We start from the raw sequence: 27,113 nt of genomic DNA, 5'->3' as shown, positions 1-27,113 counted from the left end.
TAATAGGCTGCAAAATTGTGTATGCGCATACCTATTTTTTTTATGAGCAAAAAAACGTTCAGATATTTTTATGCGAAAATATCGCACCTATTAGAATAACTATAAAATCATGCTTGTAAAACATCACCAACAGCTTCAATCACTTTCTTAAAAACTGATTTATTACCTGCAACTACCCCTTGAGAATTCAAGTGTCTTCCATTTCCGAAGTTCAATTCGTTACCATGAATATCTCCTACAAGTCCGCCACTTTCGTAAACTAAGATATTACCAGCAGCATGGTCCCAAATCTTTTCACGATATGTGTCACTGATAGGCAAGCGCAAATATACGTCAGCTTGTCCTTTTGCCAATACACAGTACTTAACTTGCGAATCTAAATTAATAGTTTGCTTTGAAACCGTTTCATTGTTGAAACCTAACTTATCCTTTATTTGGGATTGAGTTGAGTGAGAAGAATGGCCCTTTTCTACACCTTCAACAACCTTTAATGATTCTGGTGAAGTATGTTGAGTCATTTTGATCTTTTCTTGCTCGGCTAACGGCGTGAAATCTTGTTTATCAAATAAATTTGAGTAGAAAGAACCTACACCTCTAACAGCAGAGAATAAGCCTCCTTTTGTGCCACTCATTTCCTCATTAGAAATAACCGTAGCTGGTAAATTTGGACATCCAATAACTCCTAACACGACTTTTCCGTCCTCTATCAACGCTAAACAAACCGCAAATTGGTCACCTCTTAAAAACCCTTTGGTACCATCAATTGGATCTAACGCCCAGAAACGTCCCTTGGAGCCACCTTGGGAATTACCCAAATCAATACTATCATATATTTCAGCCTCATTTTCGAGTTTTCCTAATCTATCATTGTATTGGCTGGTTTGGGATTGCACATCCGAAATAATTTCTAATACTTTAGCACTTAAGTCCTTCCCTTCAGCATTATCCTTTCTTAATACTTCCGCATCTTCTTCACCTACAATTTCGTCTTCTGGAAAGTTGAGTTTAATCGCATGGTTGATAATAGCTTGAGATGCATAGTCTCCGATAGTGACAGGGGACTTATCATCTTTCGTATGTGTCCCAGACTTTTGCGTAGTAGCAATTGAGTCACTCAATTCCTTTGTCAAGATCGAGGTTCTCATAACTGCTATAGATGCAATTTCCAATTCCTTATAATATGGATGGTTTGAAGGTACTGTAGACATTGTTGCTTTGAAGGATATGTTAGTGATCTTTGATGGATATGATTTCAGAATACTATTGATACAAGAAGGTATTCTTTTACAACTGCTAATGAATATTGACAACAATACAGCTAATAATGAGAAGTATACTGCAAAAGTAAAGTATTTCATTAGCTTTAAGTCAAGGTTTAATGTTAGGGAACCTTTGCTTCTCTTATTGTGTGCAATCACGTGACAAGTCAATACAACTATTTTATCGATGGTTTATGTATTAACTAATTCATTGTGATGGAATATACGGCTATCGCATATGCTGTTTGGATCAATAGGAATAGAAATATGTAGCATGAGTAATTATAGGTTTATATAGGAGTTCAATTTGGCAGATAGACCGGCCACCTCTATTATCAATACGACAAATCCATTTAGTAGAGGTAATATAGATATATACCTTTATTACCGGGAAGACCTAAAAACCTGCGTCATCCGCACTGGAGCTGAGTATTAGATTGTCTATGAGAACCCATCTAGCTTCTATTAGATAACGATATAGGACTTGCAATGCATAAAGGCTTACTAATCCTAGATTTGTTTGTGCTGATATGCTTAACTATACAGCTTTTACCTATAATATCAGTACCTATTACCGGCAAAGGAATTGGATATAACCTACATTTGTCAAAGTATGGAAATTATACATTCGGTGTACTTGGTCTATGTACGTCGAATAATATATGCTCAAAGCCTAAGGTAGGATATCCACCGGAGACCGATGCATTTTATTCGTTTATGGATGATGAAAATGGTGAATATCCGGATTTTGCTGCTGCAGAACTTCCTTCAAGAGCAAGATATGTTATTTCTAAATTATTAGTTGTTCATATAGTGGGCTTTTGCTTCACTACATTATTATTCTTATTGAGTTTAGCTTTAACTGTAATATTATGGCTTGAAGAATCTGAAACAAAAGTGCCTTTTAAAGATGCAGTTAGAAAAAAGGTGAAAATACGACAAAACAGCAGGAATAATAGTTCTACAGAACTTACTGAAAGTACTTCAGCAACCAAAATGAACTCTTTATCAGATGAGGGGACGGTGGATAATGAGCGAAAAAGTAAGGATATCACCCCATATTTGAACTTCATGCTTATGCTATCACTTCTATCATTCTTACTGACTTTATTAGCATTCTTGTCAGATATTTTGTTGTTTATACCACATTTGAGCTATTTAGGCTGGCTTCAGCTATGTCCAATAATTTTATTATCTACTGTGACTTCTATGCTTTGCTTTATAAAGAGGTCAATTTCTTCAAGAAAATATCTAAATGATGAATATAGATATGAAAATGATGATATGAGAAAGAGTGTAAATGTTGGCGTGCTAAACTGGAAAGATACAGATAGTGATGATGGGTTCTATGTTTATACGAACGGTTTTTACAGTAATTACAATAATGACGATACACCTCAGGAAGGACATAGTCATGCTCCTGAATTATTTCCAGCTAATATTAGTACACATAGTGGTTGGATACGACATTCAGGTCATAATGAAACTGGGGATGATGTTTCAATTAGTTCCAGTAGAGATGATAGTTATAACGAGCATGAGAACATCCAAATGAGGCTACTTAATGACCACGAACATATCACTTAATCGGAAATAATCTTTAATTCGTAATAATTTGACTATTAAATTAGTTGTTTGGGTAATTTATATTTACAATGTTAATACATGGCTACTTATATATATTATTATGCAGTAGGATCAGACCTTTAGGGCTTGAATTTGTTTCACGTTCGATTTCTGATTAAACCCGGAATATAATTCTTCACATAAAGTTAATGCTGCGTCTGAAAATTTGATGTTATTATCGATAACTAACAACCTAATAAGTTGTGATAATTGCAAAGATTTTGCGTTGACTGGATCGTTACTCTTAAATTGTATGCTCTGTATTTTTCTAATAATGTCTTGTGAAAAATTGGCTAGTAAATTTTCTCCATTATCACTCAATAATACTAGCTTCAAAAATTTTTCCAACTCATGAACATCAGACACAGAATTGTTTAACAATAAATTGAATGAAATTTTACTTAAACCCTCATGAAAAAATGCCGGTTTTAAGTTTGATAAATCCCTTAAGATAGTCTCCTTACGTTTTAACTGATTTGTTCCCTCAATATTATTCAAAAACTTTTCATATCCAGCTAAAAAGGAATTAAACGTTTCTTTAGAAGGTGATAACTTGTAATTTTGAATCAATATAGACAATATTTCGTTAGCCTTTAGGATGTTTGAAGTCATTGTATACAAATAGGATAATTTATCTAAATATATTGGATTCAACTCAGATGTTATTGAGGGATATATTTCGAAAATAGTATTATCCATAAATTTCGTAAATGCATTGAGCTTCAGTTGTATAGTTGACAATTTTGATTCATGCAAATTATTAATGAGTAAAACAAGAAACTGTTTAAGGCTTTCAAGTGTGAAGAGTTGTATGTTTTCTTCAATGAATGATAGAAATATATCAAAGTTTTCAACATTTTGCTTGACTTCTTCAGAATTTAACAAATATGAAGACATGGCTTCGAAAGTAATTACTGGTGAGAGTTCAGATTGTGTTGAAATCCCAGTCACTTTCTTTTCACTATTTTCAAACGCCTTTAAGAACTTGAACGCCTTTTTCAAATTATCCGATGTAAGCAAGTTGTTTTCCCCTGTAATTTCTTTGTAATTCTGCAATCCTTTTGATATTTGTTCTATGAGATTCTTGTTTTCATAATTCAATGACGCATCTTGTTCTGGTATATTTGAGAGATCATGGATTTGATCATTAAAAACTTCCGCCCATTTACACGTAATAGCAGTGAAATGTAACATGATTGGTTCAGGCGTCTTTGAAGGATCTTTAGACACAAACTTGTAAGTTGCATCGCCTAGTATAGGTGAATCTTTCGCCAAACTAGTCAAGAAAATATCCTTGAAGTCGAGTTTCATAATCAAGTCGGCAACATCTTCTGGACTACGAATTTCATAATGGTATTTCTGCAAGTGATCATAACTTGGTCTCTTTGGTATGGCTGCCTTATTTTGTTCTGGTGTTAATTTTTCACTTTCAAATAGAAATTTTTCTTCATTGGGAACGAACAGAAAAGGGGTTCGAGTACCGTAGCTTCTTATTGACGATCTCGTCTTAGCACTAATGAATCTCTGCAGACTTCGATACATATTTACTTAGGATGTAACTAGAAACTTACAATATAAGTAGTACGTATTGGCTTTAAACACGAAGATCGAAAAAAACCGGACCGATTATGTAACCAATTACGAATTTTTAGATATGAATCAGAAGTTTCATATATGTTTAATGCCTCTTACCAGTACTTACTTGAAGACACTACGAGTACTTAAGAAATATCGAAGAAGAAGTAATTTAATTCAAAAACTTCTTCTAAAATATACATAGTAAAAATTTTTACATGGATTGTGTCAATATAAGTTGGTTTCTCATTACATTGTTTGCAGCTATTGCAACATCCACAATGCACGATGGAGAGAACAACAACGTGGGTAAAATGTTACAGGAACCCACATACCTACAGAGTGAAATGATAGAAAGTATAATGTCAAGACACTTAGAATCATTTTCATTAACCGAATCTGATTTTGAAGACATAATATTTATGAAGCCCAGATCCAAATGCGTTAAAGATGCTTTAAAAGATATTATTCCTGAATGTATGCGATTGGGAGTAGATTCAATAGAGCCGGGGCTACAAAAAAAAGCAGCAATCCAGTTATCTATTTGCGAGTTTGAAAATTCAAAAGTTACGTATCCGAGCTCGTGTTACAATATGATCAACGATAATGATTTTGACAGCTGTATATTTGACATAGAAAGAGCACCCCAATACTGGACAACGTTTAGTGGATACTACAGAGAAATTACTAAAATATGTTACGAAGAGTCTTTACCTTTTGAAAAAGAGCAAATAATCTCGTTGTATTCGAACATCACAAAGCTATATAGTAAAATGTTTCAAGATCTTAATGATTCTTATAAGGATTCTACTCACATACAACAAATGATGAAAAACGAATTCAAAGAATTACAACGCATGATGAAGGTTATTTTAGACCAAAACGAAAAAACAAGTGAAGAAGTGAAAGAAAAGTATGAAGAATTTTCTGAGCAGTATAGTTCAATGTTGCTGACTTCTCTAGAAATATCTAAAAAATTTTCATTGGGTACTGAAAACCTCGTAGAAGATATGGCAAATAACATTAAGTATTTGGATTTTGAATTATCAAGGATTTCCATCGCAATTGAAGATTTGGATTTTGAAACCAAATTGACAGACATGAAGAATTCAGTATTAGATGATGTTAGAAATTTATCGGACGAATCTATATCATTATTGGATAGTATACTTACAAATTTAGAGTCGTTAGATATTTTATCTCAAGACGCTCAAAATATTACAAACGGTATTTCTCAATCTTTAAAAAAAAATGAAGTTTTATCTAATAATATGAATAATGCCCTAATAGAGACAGATACGCAACTTCATGAGCATAACGAGGTAATTAGATTTGAATTTGAAGAAACTATTTCTTATCTTTCGCAATTCAGCGACCAAGCAATAGACAATGCTATTAGAGACACGAGTGAAGAGATAACTAAACATGTTGCTACTTTTATCGATAGTATCAATTTAAGGCTTGAGGAAACTACGACCAAACTTGAAGAAGTAATTTATAATATTGATGATCTTTCCGATAAAGTAGGTAATGCATCATCTTACTTAATAGAAGGGTTGAATCTTTTGACTAGTAATGGGATTATGGACGCATTATTATTGACATATAATAATGTAGCTTCTGGCTTGGAAAGTGGTTTCGGAATGCTTACTACTCTCAAATCTGACATATTTAAAATAGTACGTTTTATTACGGCTTGTATACTATTTGCAATATTATTTATTTGGAGTATGAATAGATTGTTTTCACAAAACCGAACGAAGCATACAACATTATCACTGATAAGTCCCATAGGAATTTTAAACTTCAGACGAATTTTCAGATTCCTTACTAACCTAGCATTATGGCTATCTGTTATGGGCGGAACACTATTAGCTGTAATTGTAACCAATTTTTTAATACAACTAAAGGTTTATATTTCCAAATTATCGACTAATGATTAAGCTCATATAGTTTGTATTTAGAAATGAGTATATTTTTTTTTCGCAATTTTTCTTGGTATGCTTTTCTTCTAGAATTATTTCCGAATTCGGGATGGTTCCAAAATTTCAGAAAGCGCAAACTGTGGCATACAAGAATTAATGAACATTTATATTTATAAAGTTAGACATCAAAATGAATGAGTATAGTTGTGGTATCTTCAAAGCTTCTAATGAATTTTTGTTGTAAAAATAACGGATATGATTTTTCTCGAGAGTATGGTAGAATGGATGGAGGATTGGAATTGCAACAAATGACTTGGAAATCATGCAGTACGGTATTACTCAATTCACATAAAGAAGAAACAGACAGGAATGAAACATTAGTTGAACTAGATGAAGGAGTAGATGTTTCTGAAATAATTTCATTAATAGGGTCTTGTGGAACAAACAGTTATATTGAACTATTTGATAGTTCTCTAGTTTGCGAGGAAGACCAAAGTGACTCTACAATTAATGACCTAGACTTCAAAAGAGATGATATCCATGTTGTTCCTACAGTATCTAGCAACACAGACCTTCCAACTATTAATATTTCACCGCCAACTCCAGAGAATAAAAGTATGGTCTGTTTTCGGCCTCGACTGGGGGATAAATCGTATCTAACGGTTCCTCCAAAACCAATTAAAGGTGATTATTACGGTAAGCAGTTTTGGATAAAATGTGGTAAAATGTTAACTAATAGCATTCCTTCGTGTATTTCGAAGGATTTGGTTATACCGAATGAAAATGTTATCCAGTTATTACAAGAAGAAGAGTTTAAAGTTTGCAATATCAATCGCACTCACTATACAAGGGGCGCCAATAGTCCTTTTACTGATCTATATTCAAAGTTCTGCTACAAGCATAACAAACGATTTAACAAGTACATACCTTACAGGACTGAATTTTTAAGGTATTCTAAAGACCAGAGAGGAGAGATCAACTTGTATTCAAAATGCGGCCTCTGCCCTTTTTGTCCGTGCATTGTATTTAAAAACATGGAGACTGTTGATTATTATGATCATTTATCTCTACTTCACGGAATTACTAGACATAATCTGTTAGTGCCAAATCCGCGTTACTTCGGCCTTTATAAATTTGTTAAAGACGGTGTGGTTTATCACCATCAAGGAGTTACATGCACGATTTGCGGCGATGTTCTTAAAATTAATAATTCGAAATCACTATATAATTATATGAAGCATTATAGAGATAAACATTCCTAATGTGTGTATGGTATTAGAAATTCTAAGAATTCAAAGTCTTCATGGGTAATTTTGCAATCTTCGAATGTAACTTTGCTTACATAAACATATATTGAGAATTTGATCATCTTATCAGTATATTGATGCTAAAAATGTATAACAGTATGAAAATAGCTCTTCGAATACAATGCATTGGTAAATATGATGAATAACCAATTCCTAAAGTTGTCGCTTATAATATGGCTTCAAGCCTTATGGCATTTCAATTTAATACTCGGGGGCACTGTTCAAACATACCTAACTGATGATTCACCTGTTCCGCAACCAATCGATCACGAAATATATTCAAATTTATTCACATATGCACATTTAATTGACATTTCGTATTGCATTTCCCAAGGGAAAAAGATATCGAAACCATTCAACTGTGATTTAAATTGTGAAAAACGTTTCCCCAATATGACGTTGGTGCACCAATGGTGCTTTGCTGATTCCGTCTGTGGTTATATTGCAACAACCTATCGAAATATATTTTTCAATAACCGTACTGATGCCGAAGAAAATCCAAGAAAATGTATAATAGTGTCATTAAGAGGAACACGGTCAATATTTGACACTTATAAAGATCTAAAAGCGAATATGGTTAAATACACAGAGTTGGGCCGTAGCTTACCAAGATGTGGCAATGATTGCAAAGTTCATCAGGGGTTTTATGAATATTTTCAATATACGCTAAATAATATAAATAGGTATCTTGAAGATGAGTTGAGTCAAGATGATGATTATGAACTTGTTTTTCTAGGTCACTCTATGGGTGGGTCAATAAGCTTATTACTTGCATTGCATTATTTAGATCTAGGATATGACAGGTTGACCTTGGTCACCATGGGCCAACCATTAGTTGGTAATGAAGATTTTGTACATTGGGTTGATAAGGTAACAGGAAGCTCAGTTAAACCGCAACATAACTCATTTAAAAGAAAGTACTTCAGGATTATTCATCGAAACGATATTATTACAACTATTCCCAGGAGTAGGAATATATTTGAAACTTATTATCAGTTTGATAACCAAATATATTTGAATTGCTCTTCGGCAAATTATATGCCATCTCCGAATCAAGTAATTGATTGCATTAATGGGAATAATTTGCATTGCATTAGAGGCGATATCAGCAATAATATTAATCGTAACTATTACGAGAGTCACAATACATACTTTAGAAAATTAGGTTTATGTGGAATTAAATTATGACATTATAGTAATACATAATCATGTTCTACTGAATGCAAATTTAGGCTGATCATCATCGTCATCATCATCAACATCATCATCAGAGTCATTGCGAGTTTCGTTATCATTTCGTTTGATACCTGAAGTGGGAGTATGATCATGTTCTCTTTGAGTATCATCTTCTGGAACGAAAAGGGTGGATTCATGCAAAGGCTCGTTTCTAATTCCAAACGAGAAACTATCTACATCAGGATCATGATCATCTTCTAGGCTGATGGAATAGGGTTTATACCCACTGACATCACCCATAACTCTGCCAATATCACTCATCAACTTCAGTTGTTTCTGGGTGTTTTCCTTATCTTTAGTATTTTTTTCAATAAACACATTATCTACTCCATCGCCAACAAAAATCGGTCGCATATCGATAAAATTTCTTCTTTCATTTGCCAACAGTTTATTTTTTCTGAAAGTTTTGAAATTCTTTTTTTCTTTATATGATTTATTACTAATTTCATTTGTAATAGGTTTTCTTCTCCTTATAGAAATATCAATCGTTTCGACAATAGCTAAATTATTCAAGTTTTCATTTAAGCCATCGCTTTCTTTTTCATCCATACCCAATTCTTCACGAACATTTTCTTTAGCTCGTTCTTTAGTAGATTTAATGGCATCAAGGAGTGAAATTTGTGGTATGAATTTGCCAATCTTCGTTTCTTCTTTTCTCTTTTTTAATTTAGGTTCTTCTTCTGTGGAGTCGTAAATTTGCCTCTTATGCGTGATAATATTGCTCTCTTCATTACTTTTGTTAGATGAATTATTTAAGGATGTATCAGTATGAACCAATGACCGGTTGTTGTCGTCAGCAGTGTGTGAACTATCAGGTAAAGCTAAATTCGTAGCACTGTTCATATTATTCCGCTTCAGATGTTCATCAGTTATATTTTTATCAACAGAATCATCAGGTGCTGGACTTTCAGTTTTTATGGGTGGTTTAAAGTCAAAAAAATCTGTTATTCCAACTTTTTTGAATCTTCTTCTTTTTCTTTGCGGTTGAGAGAATAGTATTTCGGCTGATGTAGATCGTTTCAATTCTCTTTCAAGATTCAAACCTTGCAAATTGCTCGTGGACACATTAACTACACTCTCATACAACATTGCTTCAGTAACAATATTGCTAGAATTTGTTTGCGCAAAATTATTTAATGCTTCTTCTATTTGATTATAATGCTTTACCTCATGATCGTTAAATTCCATTAAAAAGCATTTATCACATTCGGCTTCTTTTACCTTCATTTTAACCGTAGATGTCAAATTTTGATCAATTTTTCTTTCACAGTAATAAGCAGAGATATCGGCTTTAAAAACCTTGCCTCCAAGCGAACTAATCCATTTGGATAATTTGTCTTTCGTATCATGAAATATAACAAACATTGAATTACTTAGCAATTTGGTTCTTTCCTTGTTCTGTATTAAATATCGATTATCTTTCGTAGAGAAAGGTAGGAATTTACCTGGATCAAGCTCTAGGAACCAATTGTCGATGCTATCTTTATTTTCCATTATGAAATCTGTCCAATCAGTATTTAGTATAGGTATTCCTCTCAGTAATGAAACTTTAAGCCCGTAACTTAAATGATCCGAAAGGGTGAGGTAATGACTAGCATAGAAAGGGTTCTTTGCGATACGTAAATCGATACCATTATCAAATAATTTAAGTAATTCATCAGTTAGAGGATTGGAATCCAAGTTACCGTTCACCATAACTTGCTTAGTATATCTACATATGTTTAAGGGAATCCACTCAATTGTAATAGACATAGCATTTTCTTCTTTGAATGTTATAGTAATTAGATTTTCATGCGTGTAATCATTCACGAATGGCGGCTGGTCTTTTCGAAGCTTAACCTTTTCACCATTGACCCTGGTGATGGCTCTAGATTGAATTTTTACTAATAACGGAGACTTTAAATCACAGTCATAAATACTGCTTTTAAGTACTGGTTTGATTTCAATCTGTAAGTGTTCTTTCGAAATGTAAATTTGATTAAAATAAATGAAATTTGATGATCCTACCTTTTCTGACGACCTACCTAATTGATATACGTTGTCTGGCCGTAGCCATTTTTTATAACCTTAATTATTGGTTAGTCAATGTAGCTAATTATTTGGTACACGCTAATACATACTAGTTTGGCTATCGGTATAGGTGAAAATCCACATAAATAGTTTAAAGAGTAGAAAACTCTTGTATTCCATAACTTCGCTTATACGAAATCCATGAGATTTTTTATACACAAAAAGATACAAAACGAATATTATAAAACGATGTTAAATGACTACTTTAAAACTAGTATATATATTATTTAGAGATGCTTTTGGTTTTCTTTGGCTTTGTAACCTTATTCAACTTCTGTTGTTCTTGCTGTTGTTGTTTTTTCAATTTCTTACCAATAATCTTTGCAACTTCATCAGCATCACCCAATTCCAATAACCCTTTTTCAAAAGTAGATAACCTGACTTCTTGTTCATCATCCGTATTCTTTGAAGCCTTAGCATTTTCTTCTAAGACATCTTCATCGTTATACAATTTTTCGGCGTAATATAATGGCAAAGAAGGCGACAAATCCGTCTTAATCATTACACTTCTTAAAGAGTCTTTATCAAAGTGAGATAAAACATCTTCCAAATTTTCAACCAATTGATTTTTCTTGAAGTCGCTGGATATAGATCCAATCTTGACTGAAATATTGACTCCAACTGGTGGTAAGAAAAATGTACTGTTCAAGCACTTATTCAACTGGTTTCCAATGGTTGTGATCGAGAATTCTTTATTGTTTGAAGTAGATGTGACTCTGATAGGTAATGGGATCTTGGTGTTACCGTTACCGTAAAATACCTTTCCAAGTAATGTAGGCATCGAGTTTAATAATGCATCATCAACAAGGAATAAATCGTATTCAGAATATAATTGACGACGCTTTTCGTAATGCTTATATTCAGTTTTTAAGGCGCTCAATGGAACGATCTGTTGTAAAGTAGGTAAGCTTGCATTCTCAATGATTTCCAATTGTTCAGGGTCAGTAATTAATTGGTCACGAATGATTAAACAAGTCTTCAAGCTCCTTGACTCAGGATTGTGAATAGCATTGCTCAACTTAATCAACTTAGGCTTGAAGTTTGGCTTGGTAGAATAATATTTCTTGGTGGTGATTTGTAAAAATAAATTTTTAGTTTCCTCATCGTTATCAAATAAGAGGGTTTTATCAGATTGTTCTTTTTCAGCTTCACGGTCTAAGAATTTGCTTAATTCACTTATGGCCTTATCAGCAACATTCTTGGATACTATTGAACCCTGTGCTTCTTCATTTTGTAATTGTTTTACCTTAGATTTCTCGTTTGATTTAGTCTTTGGTATACTTTTACTCTTTTTGATAGAGGGTGAAGCAGCTGGTGAATTAGCAATAGCACCATTCTTCTTGGATTTTGTTGGGGTAGGCACCCTAGGAGAAGCAATACCTTTAGATCTAGTTCTAGCCATTATTAATATGCAAATAAGTTATAGACTAAGGTTATAAAAATTGATTTGTTCCTATATATTTCTATCTCATCTCTGTAAGTATTTTTCGCATAGTCAAAAATTTTTCTAGACGAATTATATACACACCTTGTCATAAACATTATCATTTTCGACATCATTCATGTCATTTTCTGCAACAGAACCATTTGAATCAGGCTAGCTAACATATTAATGATATCGAGAGCTTAATCCAAAGGCGGAGGGATTGAAGTCTTTGCAATCGGTTTTTTGGACAGGGGGTCAGATTTATTCTTGTTATTAACCGTATCTAGCACTATTGCAGGGACCCCATTATCTATATCTTCAAATAATACTTCTGGTTCTGTTTTCATGTCCCTAATCTCATATTCATTTTCTTCTATCTCTTCATCTTGGTACTTACGAACATCTGAGCTCTGAAGTCCTCCAAGCCTTTCCCAAAGTAAATGAGACAAGTCTTGTGGCGAATAGACTGATTTAGAATTAGGTCCCTCTTCAACCCTATCCCAATGGTCCCATTCCGCTGGAGGTGAAAGTGGAGGTGAAATTAGAAATCTTCTGCTGCCATCTTCCAGCGGGAGTTCTAAGTAGTCTTTTGAGTCCACTTTGCTGGCAAATAAATCGGCGTCTGAACCCAGAATGCTCCAATGATTATCTCTTATGCTGTATGTGATCCCCAAATAACCCCATTCACTAGAGAGTTTAAGTGACTGCAACACCTCTTGTGAGTTCTCCGTTATATCACATATCACCAAAATTCTGCCAAATTTAGGTAAAGCGACTAACTCAATCGTATAGTTCTTCTTCGACAAAAATTCAACCAAAGGACTAGGGTCGTTTAGTATCCCAGATGCTACGTTTGTCAATATCAACGTATTAGTAGGATTTCGTATGGCCATTGTTGCAGAAAATCGATTTGGAAACGTTCTTTACATTTAACAGCGGTTTAAATTGTCACGCGAAAGGCTATACTTTTAGTTATCTTTAACAACACATCACTTCTACTATAATGTCGTGTGAAGATGAACATCATAATCATGGAAATGGATCGGGGCATAACCATGGATCAGGGCATGGCCATCTGCATGTTGCTCCAATTCCAACTAACGAATCTCAATCACTTTTAAGCAAGATTGATTTACCCCATGCAACCGCATTGAATTTGGCTAATCCTCCAGACGACCTACAAAAGATCTTTAGATCGCAGGAAGACAAGTATCAACTCAAGCCCATCATAAAGACAGACTGTGATCCTCAGATCATTATCAATATCCCGTTTTTGAACGGTTCGGTCAAACTCTTCTCGTTAATATTACGAACTAACGGTGATAAATACTGTCCCAAAACAATAAAAGTCTGGAAAAATGACAAAACGATTGATTTCGATAACGCCCACTCCAAGAAGCCTACCTACACTATCACTCACCCCCAGGTAGGCGTTATGCTTAATGATGATGAAGACGTGCCCGACGTGCTAGAGGACGATGGTGATTTTGTTGAACATTATTTACCTCGCCATATATTCACTGGTGTCCAGCAATTGACATTGTTTATCGATGATATCTACGATGATGACGAAGATGAGTCTCATTTGCATTACATTGAATTACGAGGTGAGTTTACCGAGTTGACGAAGGACCCAGTGATTACGCTCTACGAACTGGCAGCTAACCCTACTGACCACAAGAACCTCACTGCTTCTGAGGCCACTAACTATTCTTTAGGTAATTGAGTAAATATACGCTTGCTTGTTATTGCTGAACGCTTAAAATGTAATTATCGTCTTAACCGTGCAAAGTGTGGAAGGCTCAGAGAAGTCCGAACAACCGAAAATTCGTTGATGTTCTCGCCCGGGTGAGGAATTCACGAATATATAAAGACACAGTTTGCTATAAAATTTCACATTACTATCGATATATATATATATCTTATTGATACATACAACATACTAGAAACAAAATGGTTAAATTAATCTTAGTTAGACACGGACAATCCACATGGAACGAAAAGAACTTATTCACCGGTTGGGTTGATTGTCGTTTGTCCGACATTGGTGAAAAGGAAGCTGCCAGAGCTGGTGAATTATTAAAGGAAGCCAACTTAAAGGGTGACGTTTTATACACCTCCAAGTTATCTAGAGCTATTCAAACTGCCAACATTGCTTTGAACACTGCTGATCAATTGTACATTCCAGTCAAGAGATCGTGGAGATTAAACGAAAGACACTACGGTGCTTTACAAGGTAAGGATAAGGCTGCCACCTTAGAAGAATACGGTCAAGAAAAGTTCCAAACTTGGAGAAGATCATTTGACGTTCCACCACCAGTCATCGCCGATGACTCTGAGTTCTCCCAAGCTGGTGACGAACGTTACAGAGACGTCGACCCATCTGTATTACCAAAGACCGAATCTTTGAAATTGGTTATCGACAGATTGTTGCCATACTGGCAAGACGAAATCTCTAAGGACTTATTGGAAGGTAAGACTGTCATTGTCGCTGCCCACGGTAACTCCTTAAGAGCATTGGTTAAGCACTTGGACAACATCTCTGATGACGATATTGCCGGCTTAAACATTCCAACCGGTATTCCATTAGTTTATGAATTAGACGAAAAATTACAACCAACCAAGCCAGCTTACTACTTAGACCCAGAAGCTGCTGCTGCTGGTGCCGCTGCTGTTGCTGCCCAAGGTTCAAAGAAATAAGTTTTATAGCAACCTTAATTGAACACCACCTTATTTATCTATTTATATACCATTACGCAGTAGTTTGTACCCTGTAATTGATTCATTCACTGAAGATTTTGGTCGTTATATTCATTAAAAATGAAATATTACACAAAAATACCAAAAGTCAAAGAGGACCATCGTTTTGTAAAAATTAAAAATCGATAAACATACTTGATACACTATCACTAACGACATATAGTAATTGGAAATAGTGACAGGGGATTTTAATACCAACGTAAAGTCATTTAAAATACTTTTATCTACGAAACTGTCCAATTATCAATATGTCAGGATTTAGCTTTGGAAATAATAATAATCCCAACGCAGGATCATTTTCGTTTGGTGGTAACAATAACCAACAAAGTAGTGGGTTTGGATCGTCTAATACGGGAGGATCAGGATTCTCGTTTGGATCAAACCAAAATAACAATACCAGTGGCAATGCTAATGAAGCATCACAGCCGGTTTTTGGGTCCAATTCCAACACGTCTAATACGGGCGCACCAGCATTCTCATTGAATAACAACAACGGCAGCGGATCCGGCTTAGGCTCGAATGCAAATGCATCATCTAGTCCTTTTGGTGCTCCTAAGCAACAGGAAGGGGGACTTTTTGGGAATAAAGCGGCCACATCCAATTCGTCGAACTTATTTGGCAAGAACGATAATCAATCTAGCAATACATTCGGATCTAATAATGGTGGTCAGTCAGCGTTTGGTTCTAGCAATTCATCCACGCCAGCACCGGCATTCAATTTAGGTGCTTCAAAGCCAGAAGATAAACAAATAGAGAAGCCATCGGGTGGACTATTTGGTGGTTCTAATGATTCAAAGCCGGCATCTGGAGGTCTTTTTGGTTCCAATGACAACAAACCAGCTACAGGTGGCTTATTTGGATCTAATGGAACCCAAACCTCGTCTGGTGGGTCATTTGGTGCTAAGAAGGATGACAGCAGTGCGCCTTCCGCCCCCAAACCCACATCTGGAGCGTTATTTGGTTCTAGTGAGTCGAAACCGGCCTCTGGTGGATTATTTGGAGCTAAAATTGATGATAAACCGGTTTCAACACAACCTTCAACTGGTGGATTATTTGGTGCTAAGAAAGATGACAGTAGTGCGTCTTCTACACCAAAACCAGTAACTGGAGGCTTGTTTGGTTCTAGTGAGTCGAAACCAGCCTCTGGTGGATTATTTGGATCTAATGGAACACAAGCTTCTTCTGGTGGGCTATTTGGTGCTAAGAAGGACGAAGACAAAAGAGATGATAAACCTGCTTCAGGATTCTCATTTGGCGCTAAGAAGAACGAAGACAAAAAAGAAGACAAACCTGCCCCAGGATTCTCGTTCGGTGCTAAGAAGGACGAAGACAAAAAGGATGACAAGCCTGCCCCAGGATTCTCGTTCGGTGCTAAGAAGGATGAAGACAAAAAAGATGACAAGCCAGCTCCAGGATTCTCATTTGGCGCAAAGAAGGATGAAGACAAACCTGCTCCAGGATTCACGTTTGGCGCAAAGAAGGAAGAAGACAAACCTGCTCCTGGATTCACGTTTGGTGCAAAGAAGGATGAAGACAAACCTGCTCCTGGATTCACGTTCGGCGCAAAGAAGGATGATAAGAAAGACGACAAGCCTGCTTCAGGATTCTCGTTTGGTGCTAAGAAGGATGAAGACAAAAAAGATGACAAGCCTGCTTCAGGATTCTCGTTTGGTGCTAAGAAGGATGAAGACAAAAAAGATGATAAGCCTGCTTCAGGATTCTCATTCGGTGCTAAGAAGGATGAAGACAAAAAAGATGACAAACCTACTACAGGATTATCGTTCGGTGCTAAGAAGGACGAAGACAAAAAAGATGACAAGCCTGCTTCAGGGTTCTCATTTGGTGCTAAGAAGGGTGACGATAAAAAGGATGAGAAATCACTCGCCACTACTACTGCTTCTACCACCAAACAAGAGCCAAACTTAAAACCTACCAAGATTGAACCACAAGCAGTATCTATTGATAACAAGACCATGGATGACTTAATAATTAAATGGTCAAAACAACTATCCACAACGTCAAATATCTTTGAATCATATACCTCTAAAGTAAAGCAATGGGATCAACATTTAGTCAAGAGTGGTGACGAAATATCCAAATTACATCAAGACACGTTGGAGGCTGAATCGTTACAGAATAAAATCGACCAGCATTTGTTATTTGTTGAAAACCAGCAAGATGAATTGGATCAAATATTAGATAACTATGAAGCACAAGCTGATATTTTGTTGAATAATATCGAGCTAAACAATTCGACTAATGACAGTTTCAACAGCGGCTTATCAAATTTCTCGAATGGAGGGTCAAATGGTGGTTTAAGTGTTACTGATAAATTGCGTGAAAAAGCTTACCATAATGCAGAACTATTAGACGAAAGATTGGATAATATGGGCGATAACTTGACAACATTAATCAATGAGATTAACTCCGTGAGTGATGTTTTCAACAAAAACTTATTAAATGACATATCGAATACGAATGATCAGAATAATGAAACCAAACAAGTTAAGCAATCACAGGAAAACCCTGTAGAGGAGATAGTCAAATTGTTGAATTTGCATTTAGAAAATTTAAAGTATATTGAAAAATCTGAAGCTACATTAAAGGAAGAATTGTCTAAGATCAATCGTACCAAGAAGATCCAATTTTGATCTCCAATTACGAATTTCATAGTTAAATTATATAGGTTATATAGCTCTTTTAATATATTGTAATTATACTGATATTGTGGTCCACTCCTGTCACATGAAAATTGCGCTATTGTCCCAGGTAATTTTAAAATTACTGATGGCCGTATCAATGCTAGTTGCAAGCAGTCTACTATCGTTCAGAGAGAGTAACATAAAGGGAATATTAAGACAGAAACTATAATGGGAGCCCCTTCAGTATTTGATGTTATTAAGCTTTTATTCAATCCAGATGTGTCAAAAAAACTTATCTTGCGAATAGCTTATCAGCAATTGAGTGCAATTGGGTTAGCAAAGATCTTATCAGCTGTCCTTGGATCAACTATTGTTGGTGTTTCATCAATTATCAAGATTCCTCAAATTAAGAAGATTATAAATCCAAAGTTGTTGACTCAAAAGGTTTCTGTAACTCGGGGGTTATCGTTAGAGGGAATCAGGTTAGAAACATTGGTTTACTTGGTTCACGTTCTTTACAATCGCCAAAGTAAAAACAAGTTTGTCAACTACGGTGAAGCCTTTTTGCTAGGGATACAAAACGTCGCTATTATCTTATTAATTGAATATTACAACCTTAGATCCAAATTAGCAAATAAGGACACCTTATCTGAAAAGGAACAAATTGAAACAGCCTTGAAGGAGCTTGTAGCGCCAATCTCAATTATAGTGGGAATTGTTGTTTTCTTGACTAAGATCGCTGAGCCTTCTCTTGTCGAAGCGTTGCAAGTGTTGAATATCCCTCTCTCAATAATCTCTAAATTACCCCAAATTAAGCAAAACTACGATTTAAAATCAACTAGCCACTTATCTGAAATAACAGTTGGTGCAAACGTACTTGGATCTTTGATGAGGGTCTTCACTACTATCCAAAGCTTTAACAGATTAGGTAGAGACTACATTTTATTAGCAGGGTACACTTCTTCCTTTATTGTTAATTCATTTGTTGCAGGCCAATGCTATTATTATAAAAAATTATACAAGAGGGATGAAGATGCCGATAGTAAACTTCAATAGACCTTTTTTTGGTATTCTTATATAGTTATATGCCGTTAATTTTACGTATTTGATTTCTAGCATTTCTAATTATGTATGGCTTTCATTACAAATCAATCTCGATTTCGACTGACGTTAAAATGCTCACTGAAAAATTGAAACAGGCATGTTAACAAAATTAACTTACGTTGAATAATCACGACATGGTACACACGGCAGAATTTTTACCATCCGAAGGCACGTCCATCTCTTCAGTATTACAAGGAGGATATAGCCATCCTTTAGCAAGAGAATGGCAACATGAACGTCAACTTACGAAGAACATGTTTATTTTCCCACTCTTTATCTCTGATAGAGCAGACGAAGCTACCCCAATTGATGCATTACCTAATATTAAGAGATATGGTATCAATAAATTGATTCCATATGTGGGTAGTCTCGTTAAGAAGGGTCTTAGGGCTGTCATATTATTTGGGGTTCCATTAGCTGACGGTGTAAAGGATCATTTGGGAACAGCCGCTGATGATCCGGAAGGACCAGTGATCTTAGCTATCCGCAAATTAAAAGAGAACTTCCCAGATTTGTTCATTATGTGTGATGTTTGCTTGTGTGAATACACTAGTCATGGTCATTGCGGAATCTTGTACGAGGATGGATCTATTAACCGGGAAGAGTCTGTTCGTAGAATTGGTGCGGTAGCAGTGAATTATGCCAAAGCTGGTGCCAACTCTGTGGCTCCATCTGATATGGTTGATGGCAGAATTAAATACATCAAAACTGGATTGATTAATGCTGGCCTAGCCCATCAATGTTTAGTCATGTCCTACGCAGCTAAATTTAGTGGTAATTTATATGGCCCATTTAGAGACGCCGCCGGCAGTATCCCTAGTCATGGAGATAGAAAGGCTTACCAGTTGCCATCTGGAGGATCAGGCTAGCGCGTCGTGCTTTGGTAAGAGACATGGGTGAAGGTGCAGATGGTATTATTGTAAAGCCTTCCACTTTCTATTTGGATATCGTTAGCGATGCCGCTAAGCTCTGTAAAGACTACCCGGTTTGTGCGTATCATGTTAGTGGTGAATATGCAATGTTGCATGCTGCTGCTGAAAAGGGTGTTCTTGATTTAAAGGGCATAGCATTCGAAAGCCATTACGGCTTATTGCGTGCTGGTGCAAGACTTATTATCAGTTACTTCACCCCAGAATTTTTAGACTGGCTTGATGTATAATTACGTTACAAATATTTAACGACTGACGAGGTTCACTTTCAAATTTACGTACTATTTGATCATTCTATATAAATAATAATGTACATTCATGATCATGCAGCTATTGGCTCGTTAGGTTTAGACTTGACTGGCTTTTCCTCTTTTTCTTCCTCTTCATCGGGAATTTTTGATTCTGGTTTAGTATCAGGCACAGCAGGCATGTCAATGTCTTGCAGGGCTTCCGTTTCGACCTTCTTGGTGCCGTTGACTTCTGCTTCTAAATTGGCTAGCTCCTCATCCACTTCGTGTTCTTCACCATTGCTCAAGCCCGAACCCATTCCGAGCATATCCAGTACCTCGTCTACTTTCAACCTCTCATCCTCTAGGCCATCCAATACCTTGTCTATCTTGTCCACGCTCATTTCCGAATTCAACGTCTTTAGCACCTCATTACCTTGTTCCAACCCATACATCACATCCTTCTCGATCAACTTGAATTCGATAGTACCGATTAATGTCTCTAAGTTGTCGAGCTGCTCGTATGTCTTCGTTATTGTTGTCTGCTGCTGCTTCTTTGATCTCAAGTAAACCTTCGCCCTCGCATTATCCTTCTTGATTATAGCTTCCTTAGCCAATTTGTTCTGCCTTTCTATTATCGTGTTCAACTTCCGTTGATATTGTTTCAATTTGTCTCGTTGTTGCTTCAACAGGAATATCGCTCTGTCTTGCAGAGTGATTTTTGGTGTTGATGTTTGCTGTCCCATTTGATATTCGTAGTTTATTAAAATAGCAACTATCTACAATAATACTCCACCCTATCGTATAATATATGGGCGTATATTATACCGTATGGTATCGTTAATGCTCTATCTTATCGGGTATAGAATAGAAGCTGATATTGAGTTCATCAGATGACATGTCGCAAATATAAATTTACGACAAAGCTTACACAAGAAAAAGACATACTCATTTGTGTTCCTAATTGGGAATATATGTAAATAGAATATACAATGGCTTATACAATCGATGGAATAATAATAATATCGAATACAGTAATTTTACTAGGTTCTATTTAATGAAAGAAGATAATTTAGTAAGGAGGGAATAAATTAAATCGAAAGAACGATCTTCAGGAAATTAATAAGAAATCGAAAGTCAAAGCAAATACAAAAAAACTCAATTGTCTACTTGCCTGAAATATTTCGTTCCAAGCCTGGTAATCTTATAGAAGTAATAGATGCATCACACTTGTTAGAAAATATATTCCGAGTGACAGAAAGAAAAGAAGAGAAATCAAATTTGACCAAAGAAAAGGAGAAAAGGAACTTTAGCATTCATAGAAACATTTGTCATTTACATTTTGCATCCTAATATGTCCCATTCATTATTCTTTGATTCACCATCGAATAGTTCTCCGATCAAGAGTGCACCTCCACTCAACCCCGAGAAGGATATTGGTTCCAAGAAACGAAGCTATTGTACATCACCTACTGGCGATAGTGGGTTGAATTCGTCACCTAATAAGAGGGTGTACTTGCAGCATATGAGTCCTAACGTCTCGAGGAAAACGATCCAGTTTAACCATATACCACCCACACCGGTGGGAGAATCAAATAAGAGTGGGTTAGAGACGCCGTGGGATGTCAAGCTAATCCCAAGGCCTAAACTAAAGGCACCTATTTCCAACCCAAGATCGAAGTCTTCGTTGGTGTTATCACGCAGCTCGCATTCGCCCAAGCATAAATTACGTCGTACTAATTCATTAATATCTACAGGAGGATCCTCAAGCTCATCCGATAATCAACAACAGTCATCTACTACGTCCTCGGACAGATTTATTCCTTCACGTCATAACTCCACTTGTGGAAAATTACAAACGGATAACACAAATCCCCACCCTAATGCATCACCAGAAACCCATATAAAAGCTCAAACATCAAAAATATACCAACACCATGTAGCTGAAGCATGTGGCCTAGAAATGAATTCTAGAATATTACAATTCCAACCATTACCACCAGAAAGAAAAAAACCAGTCAACTTGTTTAGCCATATCTCTACTGCTAATTCATCATCAAAGTTAGTATTGAATAGCTTTATGAATAAATCATTGCGACCTGCAGCAGCCTCAGCAAGGGCTAAAAAAATTCCAACAGCTCCCGAAAGGGTTCTTGATGCTCCAGGGTTGCTTGATGACTTTTATTTGAATTTGTTAGCATGGTCTCTGACAAATTTATTGGCTATCGGGTTAGAGGATGCAGTTTACGTTTGGAATGCCTCTACAGGATCAGTTGGGCTACTTTGCGAATTACCAAACAAGACCATAGTCACATCTTTAAGATGGTCAGACGATGGCTCATACATCTCTATTGGAAAAGATGACGGACTTGTCGAAATTTGGGATATTGAAACCAATTCAAAACTCAGAACCTTGAATTGCGATAATCATCAAACAAGAATTGCATCCCAAGCTTGGTACCAGCATATTCTCACAAGTGGATCCAGAATGGGTAATATTTACCATTCGGATGTTAGAGTCGCCGACCACGTCGTGAACAAACTCAAAGACTCGCATCTGGCTGAAGTATGTGGCATAGAATACAAGAGCGATGGCCAGCAGTTTAGTTCCGGTGGAAATGATAATTTGGTATGCATTTGGGATATTCGCCAATGCCATAACAACACTTCGTCCCAACCTCTTTTCTCTAAACTGAGTCATAGGGCAGCTGTCAAGGCATTACTGTGGTGTCCTTTCCAACTGTCCCTCTTAGCCACTGGTGGCGGATCATCGGACAAGACGATCAACTTTTGGAACACATCCACCGGTGCGCGCGTTAACACCATTGAGACTGGTTCCCAGATATCCTCCTTGAACTGGGGATATGCATCTGGAACAGGAATGGAGATCGTGGCCACTCATGGCTTCCCTACCAACAATATCTCTTTGTTTAACTATCCTACATTACAAAAAACTGGAGAAATAATGGGTGCACACGATTCGAGAATCCTCAGTGGGTGCTTGAGTCCCGACTCCTTAACTCTTGCCACTGTTGCAGGCGATGAAAATCTAAAATTCTGGTCATTATTCGATTTATATAAATCCAATAAGAGAGAATATGAAAGAATAGATGGAGATGACGAACAAAGTGGTCTAAATCCTTCTACGAAGAGAATGACAAAAATGATGAATATTCGATAATTCTTTTCAATCGACGCTCGGCATTCGGAATTAATGCCAATAATACGTAATAATATATATTTTAGCGTCTAATAAAATCATTCATTTTGCCATATATGATCATTATCGAGATCATTACTTTGGAACCTTTTTCTCCATCGGTCGTGCGGGGGTTAACAAAAATTTATTTGTTTGTAATTTGATAGCGTCTAACATCAGGAGGAGTAATAGTTTCATCTATTTTCGTACAGTTCGCTTTATATAATTGGAAAGTAATCAATAGTCACATATTTGAAATACAAATTTCGCTTCTAGTTGACAAATTCAAACCTTAAAATAAACTCAGTAGTGTGGTTTTAAAGGACTAATAATAAATAAATAAAGAATAAAATGGTATCGGATGGAGAGTTTACTAGGACCCAAATCTTTGGGACTGTATTTGAAATAACAAATAGATACACGGATTTAAATCCAGTTGGTATGGGAGCGTTCGGGCTTGTTTGTTCTGCTATAGACAAATTGACGGGGCAAAATGTTGCTGTAAAGAAAATCATGAAGCCGTTCCTGACGTCGGTATTGGCCAAACGTACATACAGAGAATTGAAGTTATTAAAGCATTTAAGACACGAGAACCTTATTACGTTGGACGACATTTTCTTGTCGCCATTAGAGGATATTTATTTTGTTACGGAATTACAGGGGACGGATTTGCATCGATTATTGACATCGAGACCTTTAGAAAAGCAGTTCATCCAATACTTCACGTACCAGATATTAAGAGGGCTCAAGTACGTACATTCTGCGGGGGTGATTCACCGTGATTTAAAACCATCGAATATTTTGATCAATGAAAATTGTGATTTGAAGATTTGTGACTTTGGTTTGGCCAGGATCCAAGACCCGCAGATGACTGGTTATGTCTCAACTAGATATTACAGGGCACCAGAAATTATGTTGACTTGGCAAAAGTACGATACAGAAGTTGATTTGTGGTCTGTAGGATGTATTTTGTCAGAAATGATTGAAGGCAAACCATTATTCCCAGGTAAAGATCATGTTCATCAATTCTCAATTATTACAGAGTTATTGGGTTCTCCACCTCCAGACGTGATTGAAACTATATGTTCCGAAAACACATTAAGGTTTGTCCAATCCTTACCTCACAGAGACCCTATTCCATTCAGCGAGCGGTTTGCCCAATGCAGTCATGTCGAACCGGAAGCTATCGACTTATTGGCTAAAATGTTGATTTTTGACCCTAAAAAGAGAATTAGTGCATTAGATGCGTTATCTCATCCTTACATGGAACCATATCACGACCCAACTGATGAACCTGTTTGTGAAGTTAAGTTCGATTGGAGTTTCAACGATGCAGATTTACCAGTTGACACTTGGAGAGTTATGATGTACAGTGAAATTTTAGACTTCCATCAAATTATAGGTGCTGGGGCAAACGGAACAACTCAAGAACAAATGGCTCAAATCCAACAAGAGGGTATTCAAGCTCCTAGCAGCCAATACCAACAAACCAACCAAGAACAGAAAGTTGAATGAATTATTTATGGCTTATTAATAATTTAATTTTTACTTCTATATAGTATATAAACCTTTTATCTCCACTGAATCAAGTATTACACCAGAACAACTACTGGAAGTGTTCCATTTAAATTACAATACATGTATAAATTTGAATTCTTATCCATGTAACCATTTACAGTGCGAATTTCTAGAAATCAGAAATCTAGATACCTCAATCTTAATATGTGAAAGTTGGTACCATCGTTAGATCAATTATGCCTCAGTTTGAATTGAGACATGATCTGAAGCAATATGCCGAGTTTGTAAAGCCTAATTTTGTTAAAAAGATTAATAATAAATTATCGTTATCATTAAGTTATTTGGAACGATCTAATAGCGAAACCGAATGTTTATTAAGTTTTCATAATATCCTGAATGAGGCTATACTTATAAATCCTCACGTTGATGAGCACGACAAGAGAACTACAGAGAGTAAGGGATGGTTCAGTAATATTTTTGGATCTAATGAAGACGAAGTGCAAGAGCGAGAAGACAAAGAAGAAGAGGAAGGGACCCCAAGTTCAGAAACCAAGATTCTCTTGGGATATATTCAATTATTTGGATATGTCGTACTTAACTATAAATTCAGACTAGAAGAATCATCCAACCCTATTGACAATTACTCAGATAGGTCTTCTTGGTGGGTCAATAAAGAATATGCTTCTCATTATCAGGATAACGAAAATACAGCTGACGAGGAAGATATTGAATCTAATTTGAATAGAGTGCCGTTCATTCAACGAAATTTAAAGGATAGAATGGTTATAGGTGGTAGACTAGGCGGGGTAAATGATTTGATTATCAATGATTCTCAGAACAGTTCAAGTATTTTAAGTAAACACGATCCTAAAACAATCGATGAAAATGATAGATATCTTTTACAGGATCTATTATTTCCATTCGGTTCAATTAATGCACCAGATACAATTAATGATTATTCAGACCAAAATAAGGATTCGAAGGGAGTGTTATCGCTTAAGGAGTTAACTGACTCGATAATACCTTTTTATACAACATCTCAATTTCTATTGTTTTCAGATTTGAACCTTGCATCTCAATCAACCAAAACATTTCACATAAAGTTTCCAAAAATCAGTGGGTTATCACCTTCATATAATACCAGAATGACTGGGCCTGTATGCGACCAAGGTTGGTTAAGTATAAAGTATCTGTTGATAGTCGGATTACTGCAAATGTCAAGACAACATCACAAAATGAAATCATATAACACATATTTTCCTTTAGAAGTGAAAGGAGAAAGACAAGGAACACACGAGAGATGGTTACAACATGATTTCTTGAAAGAAACAAAGATCGACCAAAATTGGAATGTAACCATATGTGATGAGACTAATTTATGTAGCGACCTTGTTGATTCTGGGTCGGAAGATTCAAAGGAAGGAAGACAAACGTTCCTTCATGACCTATCAACCTTGATCGATTCTGACTTGTATAATATGCCGAAAATATCTACGAGTGAAAGAAAGAAAAGCGTTCCAAACATGCATGATACAACGGAAGTGATTGAACCTGGTTTAATACCGCAGTTACCAAATCACTTAAAGACACAATATCAGATCAGAGTTAATGATTATGATCTATGTCTTCTTAGTATTTCAAAGCCTTATTTTCATATTGGAGAAGATGCCTACTTCGTAATCGACACAAATCCCAAAGACATTAGTAGGACTAGAATAGTAGGGTTAATAGTGCATCTTGAAACCCACGAGACTTTTCACACCGAGTCGGGCGAAGGAAAGATAACTGATTACAAGAACATATATAAAGTCAGCTCCAGTATAAAGTATAACTCATTTGCATCATCTATTGCAAATTCTAAATTTGACTCCAATGAAACAGAACCATCTTTAATTCATGGTATGATTAATATACCCAAATTTTTAACTCAACAATTCCAAAGCTCCGAATTAATGGAAATAAAGCATTATGTTGTATTCAAATTCAATCTAAATGATTTTGAAGAAAATTCTAATAATATCATTATCGAATCTTCTGACAATCAGGATTCACCTGTCGAACCAGAACTGAATGAGGATGTTTCTAGAAAATCACTACAAAACGAAGATGCAAATAGACAGACAGACCAAGATAATCATCTTGATACCTTCCAAGATTATAAGTTTGATAATTATGGAGGCGAGCTTAGATTTAGATTACCAATATCAGTCTTGCCGTAAAATTAAACATTAGTTAAATAAATAAATAAAGATTTATTATTAGTTACATAAACCAATATATAATTATCTATAATGTTTCTTTTTGAAGCGC

General features: G+C 35.8%; 17 protein-coding genes across 17 annotated transcripts; 11 read left to right on the top strand and 6 right to left on the bottom strand. All coding sequences in view use genetic code 12, as the record gives it.

The window, feature by feature from the left end:
• Positions 1-107: 107 nt before the first annotated feature.
• Positions 108-1,208, bottom strand: DEHA2E21274g (DEHA2E21274p; the record flags this gene model as incomplete). Its single annotated transcript, XM_460229.1, has 1 exon — positions 108-1,208. The coding sequence occupies one exon, from the start codon at positions 1,206-1,208 to the stop codon at positions 108-110; it is 1,101 nt and encodes a 366-aa protein (XP_460229.1).
• A 540-nt stretch (positions 1,209-1,748) lies between these two features.
• DEHA2E21252g (DEHA2E21252p) lies at positions 1,749-2,846 on the top strand (the record flags this gene model as incomplete). The annotated part of the gene is made up of 1 exon (XM_460228.1): positions 1,749-2,846. The coding sequence occupies one exon, from the start codon at positions 1,749-1,751 to the stop codon at positions 2,844-2,846; it is 1,098 nt and encodes a 365-aa protein (XP_460228.2).
• A 111-nt stretch (positions 2,847-2,957) lies between these two features.
• Positions 2,958-4,427, bottom strand: DEHA2E21230g (DEHA2E21230p; the record flags this gene model as incomplete). Its single annotated transcript, XM_460227.1, has 1 exon — positions 2,958-4,427. The coding sequence occupies one exon, from the start codon at positions 4,425-4,427 to the stop codon at positions 2,958-2,960; it is 1,470 nt and encodes a 489-aa protein (XP_460227.2).
• A 251-nt stretch (positions 4,428-4,678) lies between these two features.
• On the top strand, positions 4,679-6,403 carry DEHA2E21208g (DEHA2E21208p; the record flags this gene model as incomplete). Its single annotated transcript, XM_460226.1, has 1 exon — positions 4,679-6,403. The coding sequence occupies one exon, from the start codon at positions 4,679-4,681 to the stop codon at positions 6,401-6,403; it is 1,725 nt and encodes a 574-aa protein (XP_460226.2).
• A 176-nt stretch (positions 6,404-6,579) lies between these two features.
• Positions 6,580-7,647, top strand: DEHA2E21186g (DEHA2E21186p; the record flags this gene model as incomplete). The annotated part of the gene is made up of 1 exon (XM_460225.1): positions 6,580-7,647. One exon carries the CDS (start codon positions 6,580-6,582, stop codon positions 7,645-7,647), a length of 1,068 nt encoding a protein of 355 aa, XP_460225.2.
• A 180-nt stretch (positions 7,648-7,827) lies between these two features.
• Positions 7,828-8,880, top strand: DEHA2E21164g (DEHA2E21164p; the record flags this gene model as incomplete). The annotated part of the gene is made up of 1 exon (XM_460224.1): positions 7,828-8,880. The coding sequence occupies one exon, from the start codon at positions 7,828-7,830 to the stop codon at positions 8,878-8,880; it is 1,053 nt and encodes a 350-aa protein (XP_460224.1).
• An 18-nt stretch (positions 8,881-8,898) lies between these two features.
• On the bottom strand, positions 8,899-11,118 carry DEHA2E21142g (DEHA2E21142p; the record flags this gene model as incomplete). Its single annotated transcript, XM_460223.2, has 2 exons — positions 8,899-10,994; positions 11,049-11,118. 2 exons carry the CDS (start codon positions 11,116-11,118, stop codon positions 8,899-8,901), a joined length of 2,166 nt encoding a protein of 721 aa, XP_460223.2.
• A 103-nt stretch (positions 11,119-11,221) lies between these two features.
• Positions 11,222-12,400, bottom strand: DEHA2E21120g (DEHA2E21120p; the record flags this gene model as incomplete). The annotated part of the gene is made up of 1 exon (XM_460222.1): positions 11,222-12,400. The coding sequence occupies one exon, from the start codon at positions 12,398-12,400 to the stop codon at positions 11,222-11,224; it is 1,179 nt and encodes a 392-aa protein (XP_460222.1).
• Positions 12,401-12,624: 224 nt separating this feature from the next.
• DEHA2E21098g (DEHA2E21098p) lies at positions 12,625-13,317 on the bottom strand (the record flags this gene model as incomplete). Its single annotated transcript, XM_460221.1, has 1 exon — positions 12,625-13,317. The coding sequence occupies one exon, from the start codon at positions 13,315-13,317 to the stop codon at positions 12,625-12,627; it is 693 nt and encodes a 230-aa protein (XP_460221.2).
• A 110-nt stretch (positions 13,318-13,427) lies between these two features.
• On the top strand, positions 13,428-14,150 carry DEHA2E21076g (DEHA2E21076p; the record flags this gene model as incomplete). The annotated part of the gene is made up of 1 exon (XM_460220.1): positions 13,428-14,150. The coding sequence occupies one exon, from the start codon at positions 13,428-13,430 to the stop codon at positions 14,148-14,150; it is 723 nt and encodes a 240-aa protein (XP_460220.2).
• A 227-nt stretch (positions 14,151-14,377) lies between these two features.
• On the top strand, positions 14,378-15,124 carry DEHA2E21054g (DEHA2E21054p; the record flags this gene model as incomplete). Its single annotated transcript, XM_460219.1, has 1 exon — positions 14,378-15,124. One exon carries the CDS (start codon positions 14,378-14,380, stop codon positions 15,122-15,124), a length of 747 nt encoding a protein of 248 aa, XP_460219.1.
• A 308-nt stretch (positions 15,125-15,432) lies between these two features.
• On the top strand, positions 15,433-17,835 carry DEHA2E21032g (DEHA2E21032p; the record flags this gene model as incomplete). Its single annotated transcript, XM_460218.1, has 1 exon — positions 15,433-17,835. The coding sequence occupies one exon, from the start codon at positions 15,433-15,435 to the stop codon at positions 17,833-17,835; it is 2,403 nt and encodes an 800-aa protein (XP_460218.1).
• A 219-nt stretch (positions 17,836-18,054) lies between these two features.
• On the top strand, positions 18,055-18,882 carry DEHA2E21010g (DEHA2E21010p; the record flags this gene model as incomplete). Its single annotated transcript, XM_460217.1, has 1 exon — positions 18,055-18,882. The coding sequence occupies one exon, from the start codon at positions 18,055-18,057 to the stop codon at positions 18,880-18,882; it is 828 nt and encodes a 275-aa protein (XP_460217.1).
• A 1,299-nt stretch (positions 18,883-20,181) lies between these two features.
• On the bottom strand, positions 20,182-20,832 carry DEHA2E20988g (DEHA2E20988p; the record flags this gene model as incomplete). The annotated part of the gene is made up of 1 exon (XM_460215.1): positions 20,182-20,832. One exon carries the CDS (start codon positions 20,830-20,832, stop codon positions 20,182-20,184), a length of 651 nt encoding a protein of 216 aa, XP_460215.2.
• Positions 20,833-21,440: 608 nt separating this feature from the next.
• Positions 21,441-23,267, top strand: DEHA2E20966g (DEHA2E20966p; the record flags this gene model as incomplete). Its single annotated transcript, XM_460214.1, has 1 exon — positions 21,441-23,267. The coding sequence occupies one exon, from the start codon at positions 21,441-21,443 to the stop codon at positions 23,265-23,267; it is 1,827 nt and encodes a 608-aa protein (XP_460214.2).
• Positions 23,268-23,636: 369 nt separating this feature from the next.
• Positions 23,637-24,800, top strand: DEHA2E20944g (DEHA2E20944p; the record flags this gene model as incomplete). The annotated part of the gene is made up of 1 exon (XM_460213.1): positions 23,637-24,800. The coding sequence occupies one exon, from the start codon at positions 23,637-23,639 to the stop codon at positions 24,798-24,800; it is 1,164 nt and encodes a 387-aa protein (XP_460213.2).
• Positions 24,801-25,039: 239 nt separating this feature from the next.
• DEHA2E20922g (DEHA2E20922p) lies at positions 25,040-27,022 on the top strand (the record flags this gene model as incomplete). Its single annotated transcript, XM_460212.1, has 1 exon — positions 25,040-27,022. One exon carries the CDS (start codon positions 25,040-25,042, stop codon positions 27,020-27,022), a length of 1,983 nt encoding a protein of 660 aa, XP_460212.2.
• Between the last annotated feature and the right edge of the window lie 91 nt (positions 27,023-27,113).

Source organism: Debaryomyces hansenii, assembly GCF_000006445.2.
Source record: "Debaryomyces hansenii CBS767 chromosome E complete sequence".
In the NCBI taxonomy this organism is placed as follows: domain Eukaryota; kingdom Fungi; phylum Ascomycota; class Pichiomycetes; order Serinales; family Debaryomycetaceae; genus Debaryomyces; species Debaryomyces hansenii.
This window is presented reverse-complemented; position numbering and strand designations above follow the sequence as displayed.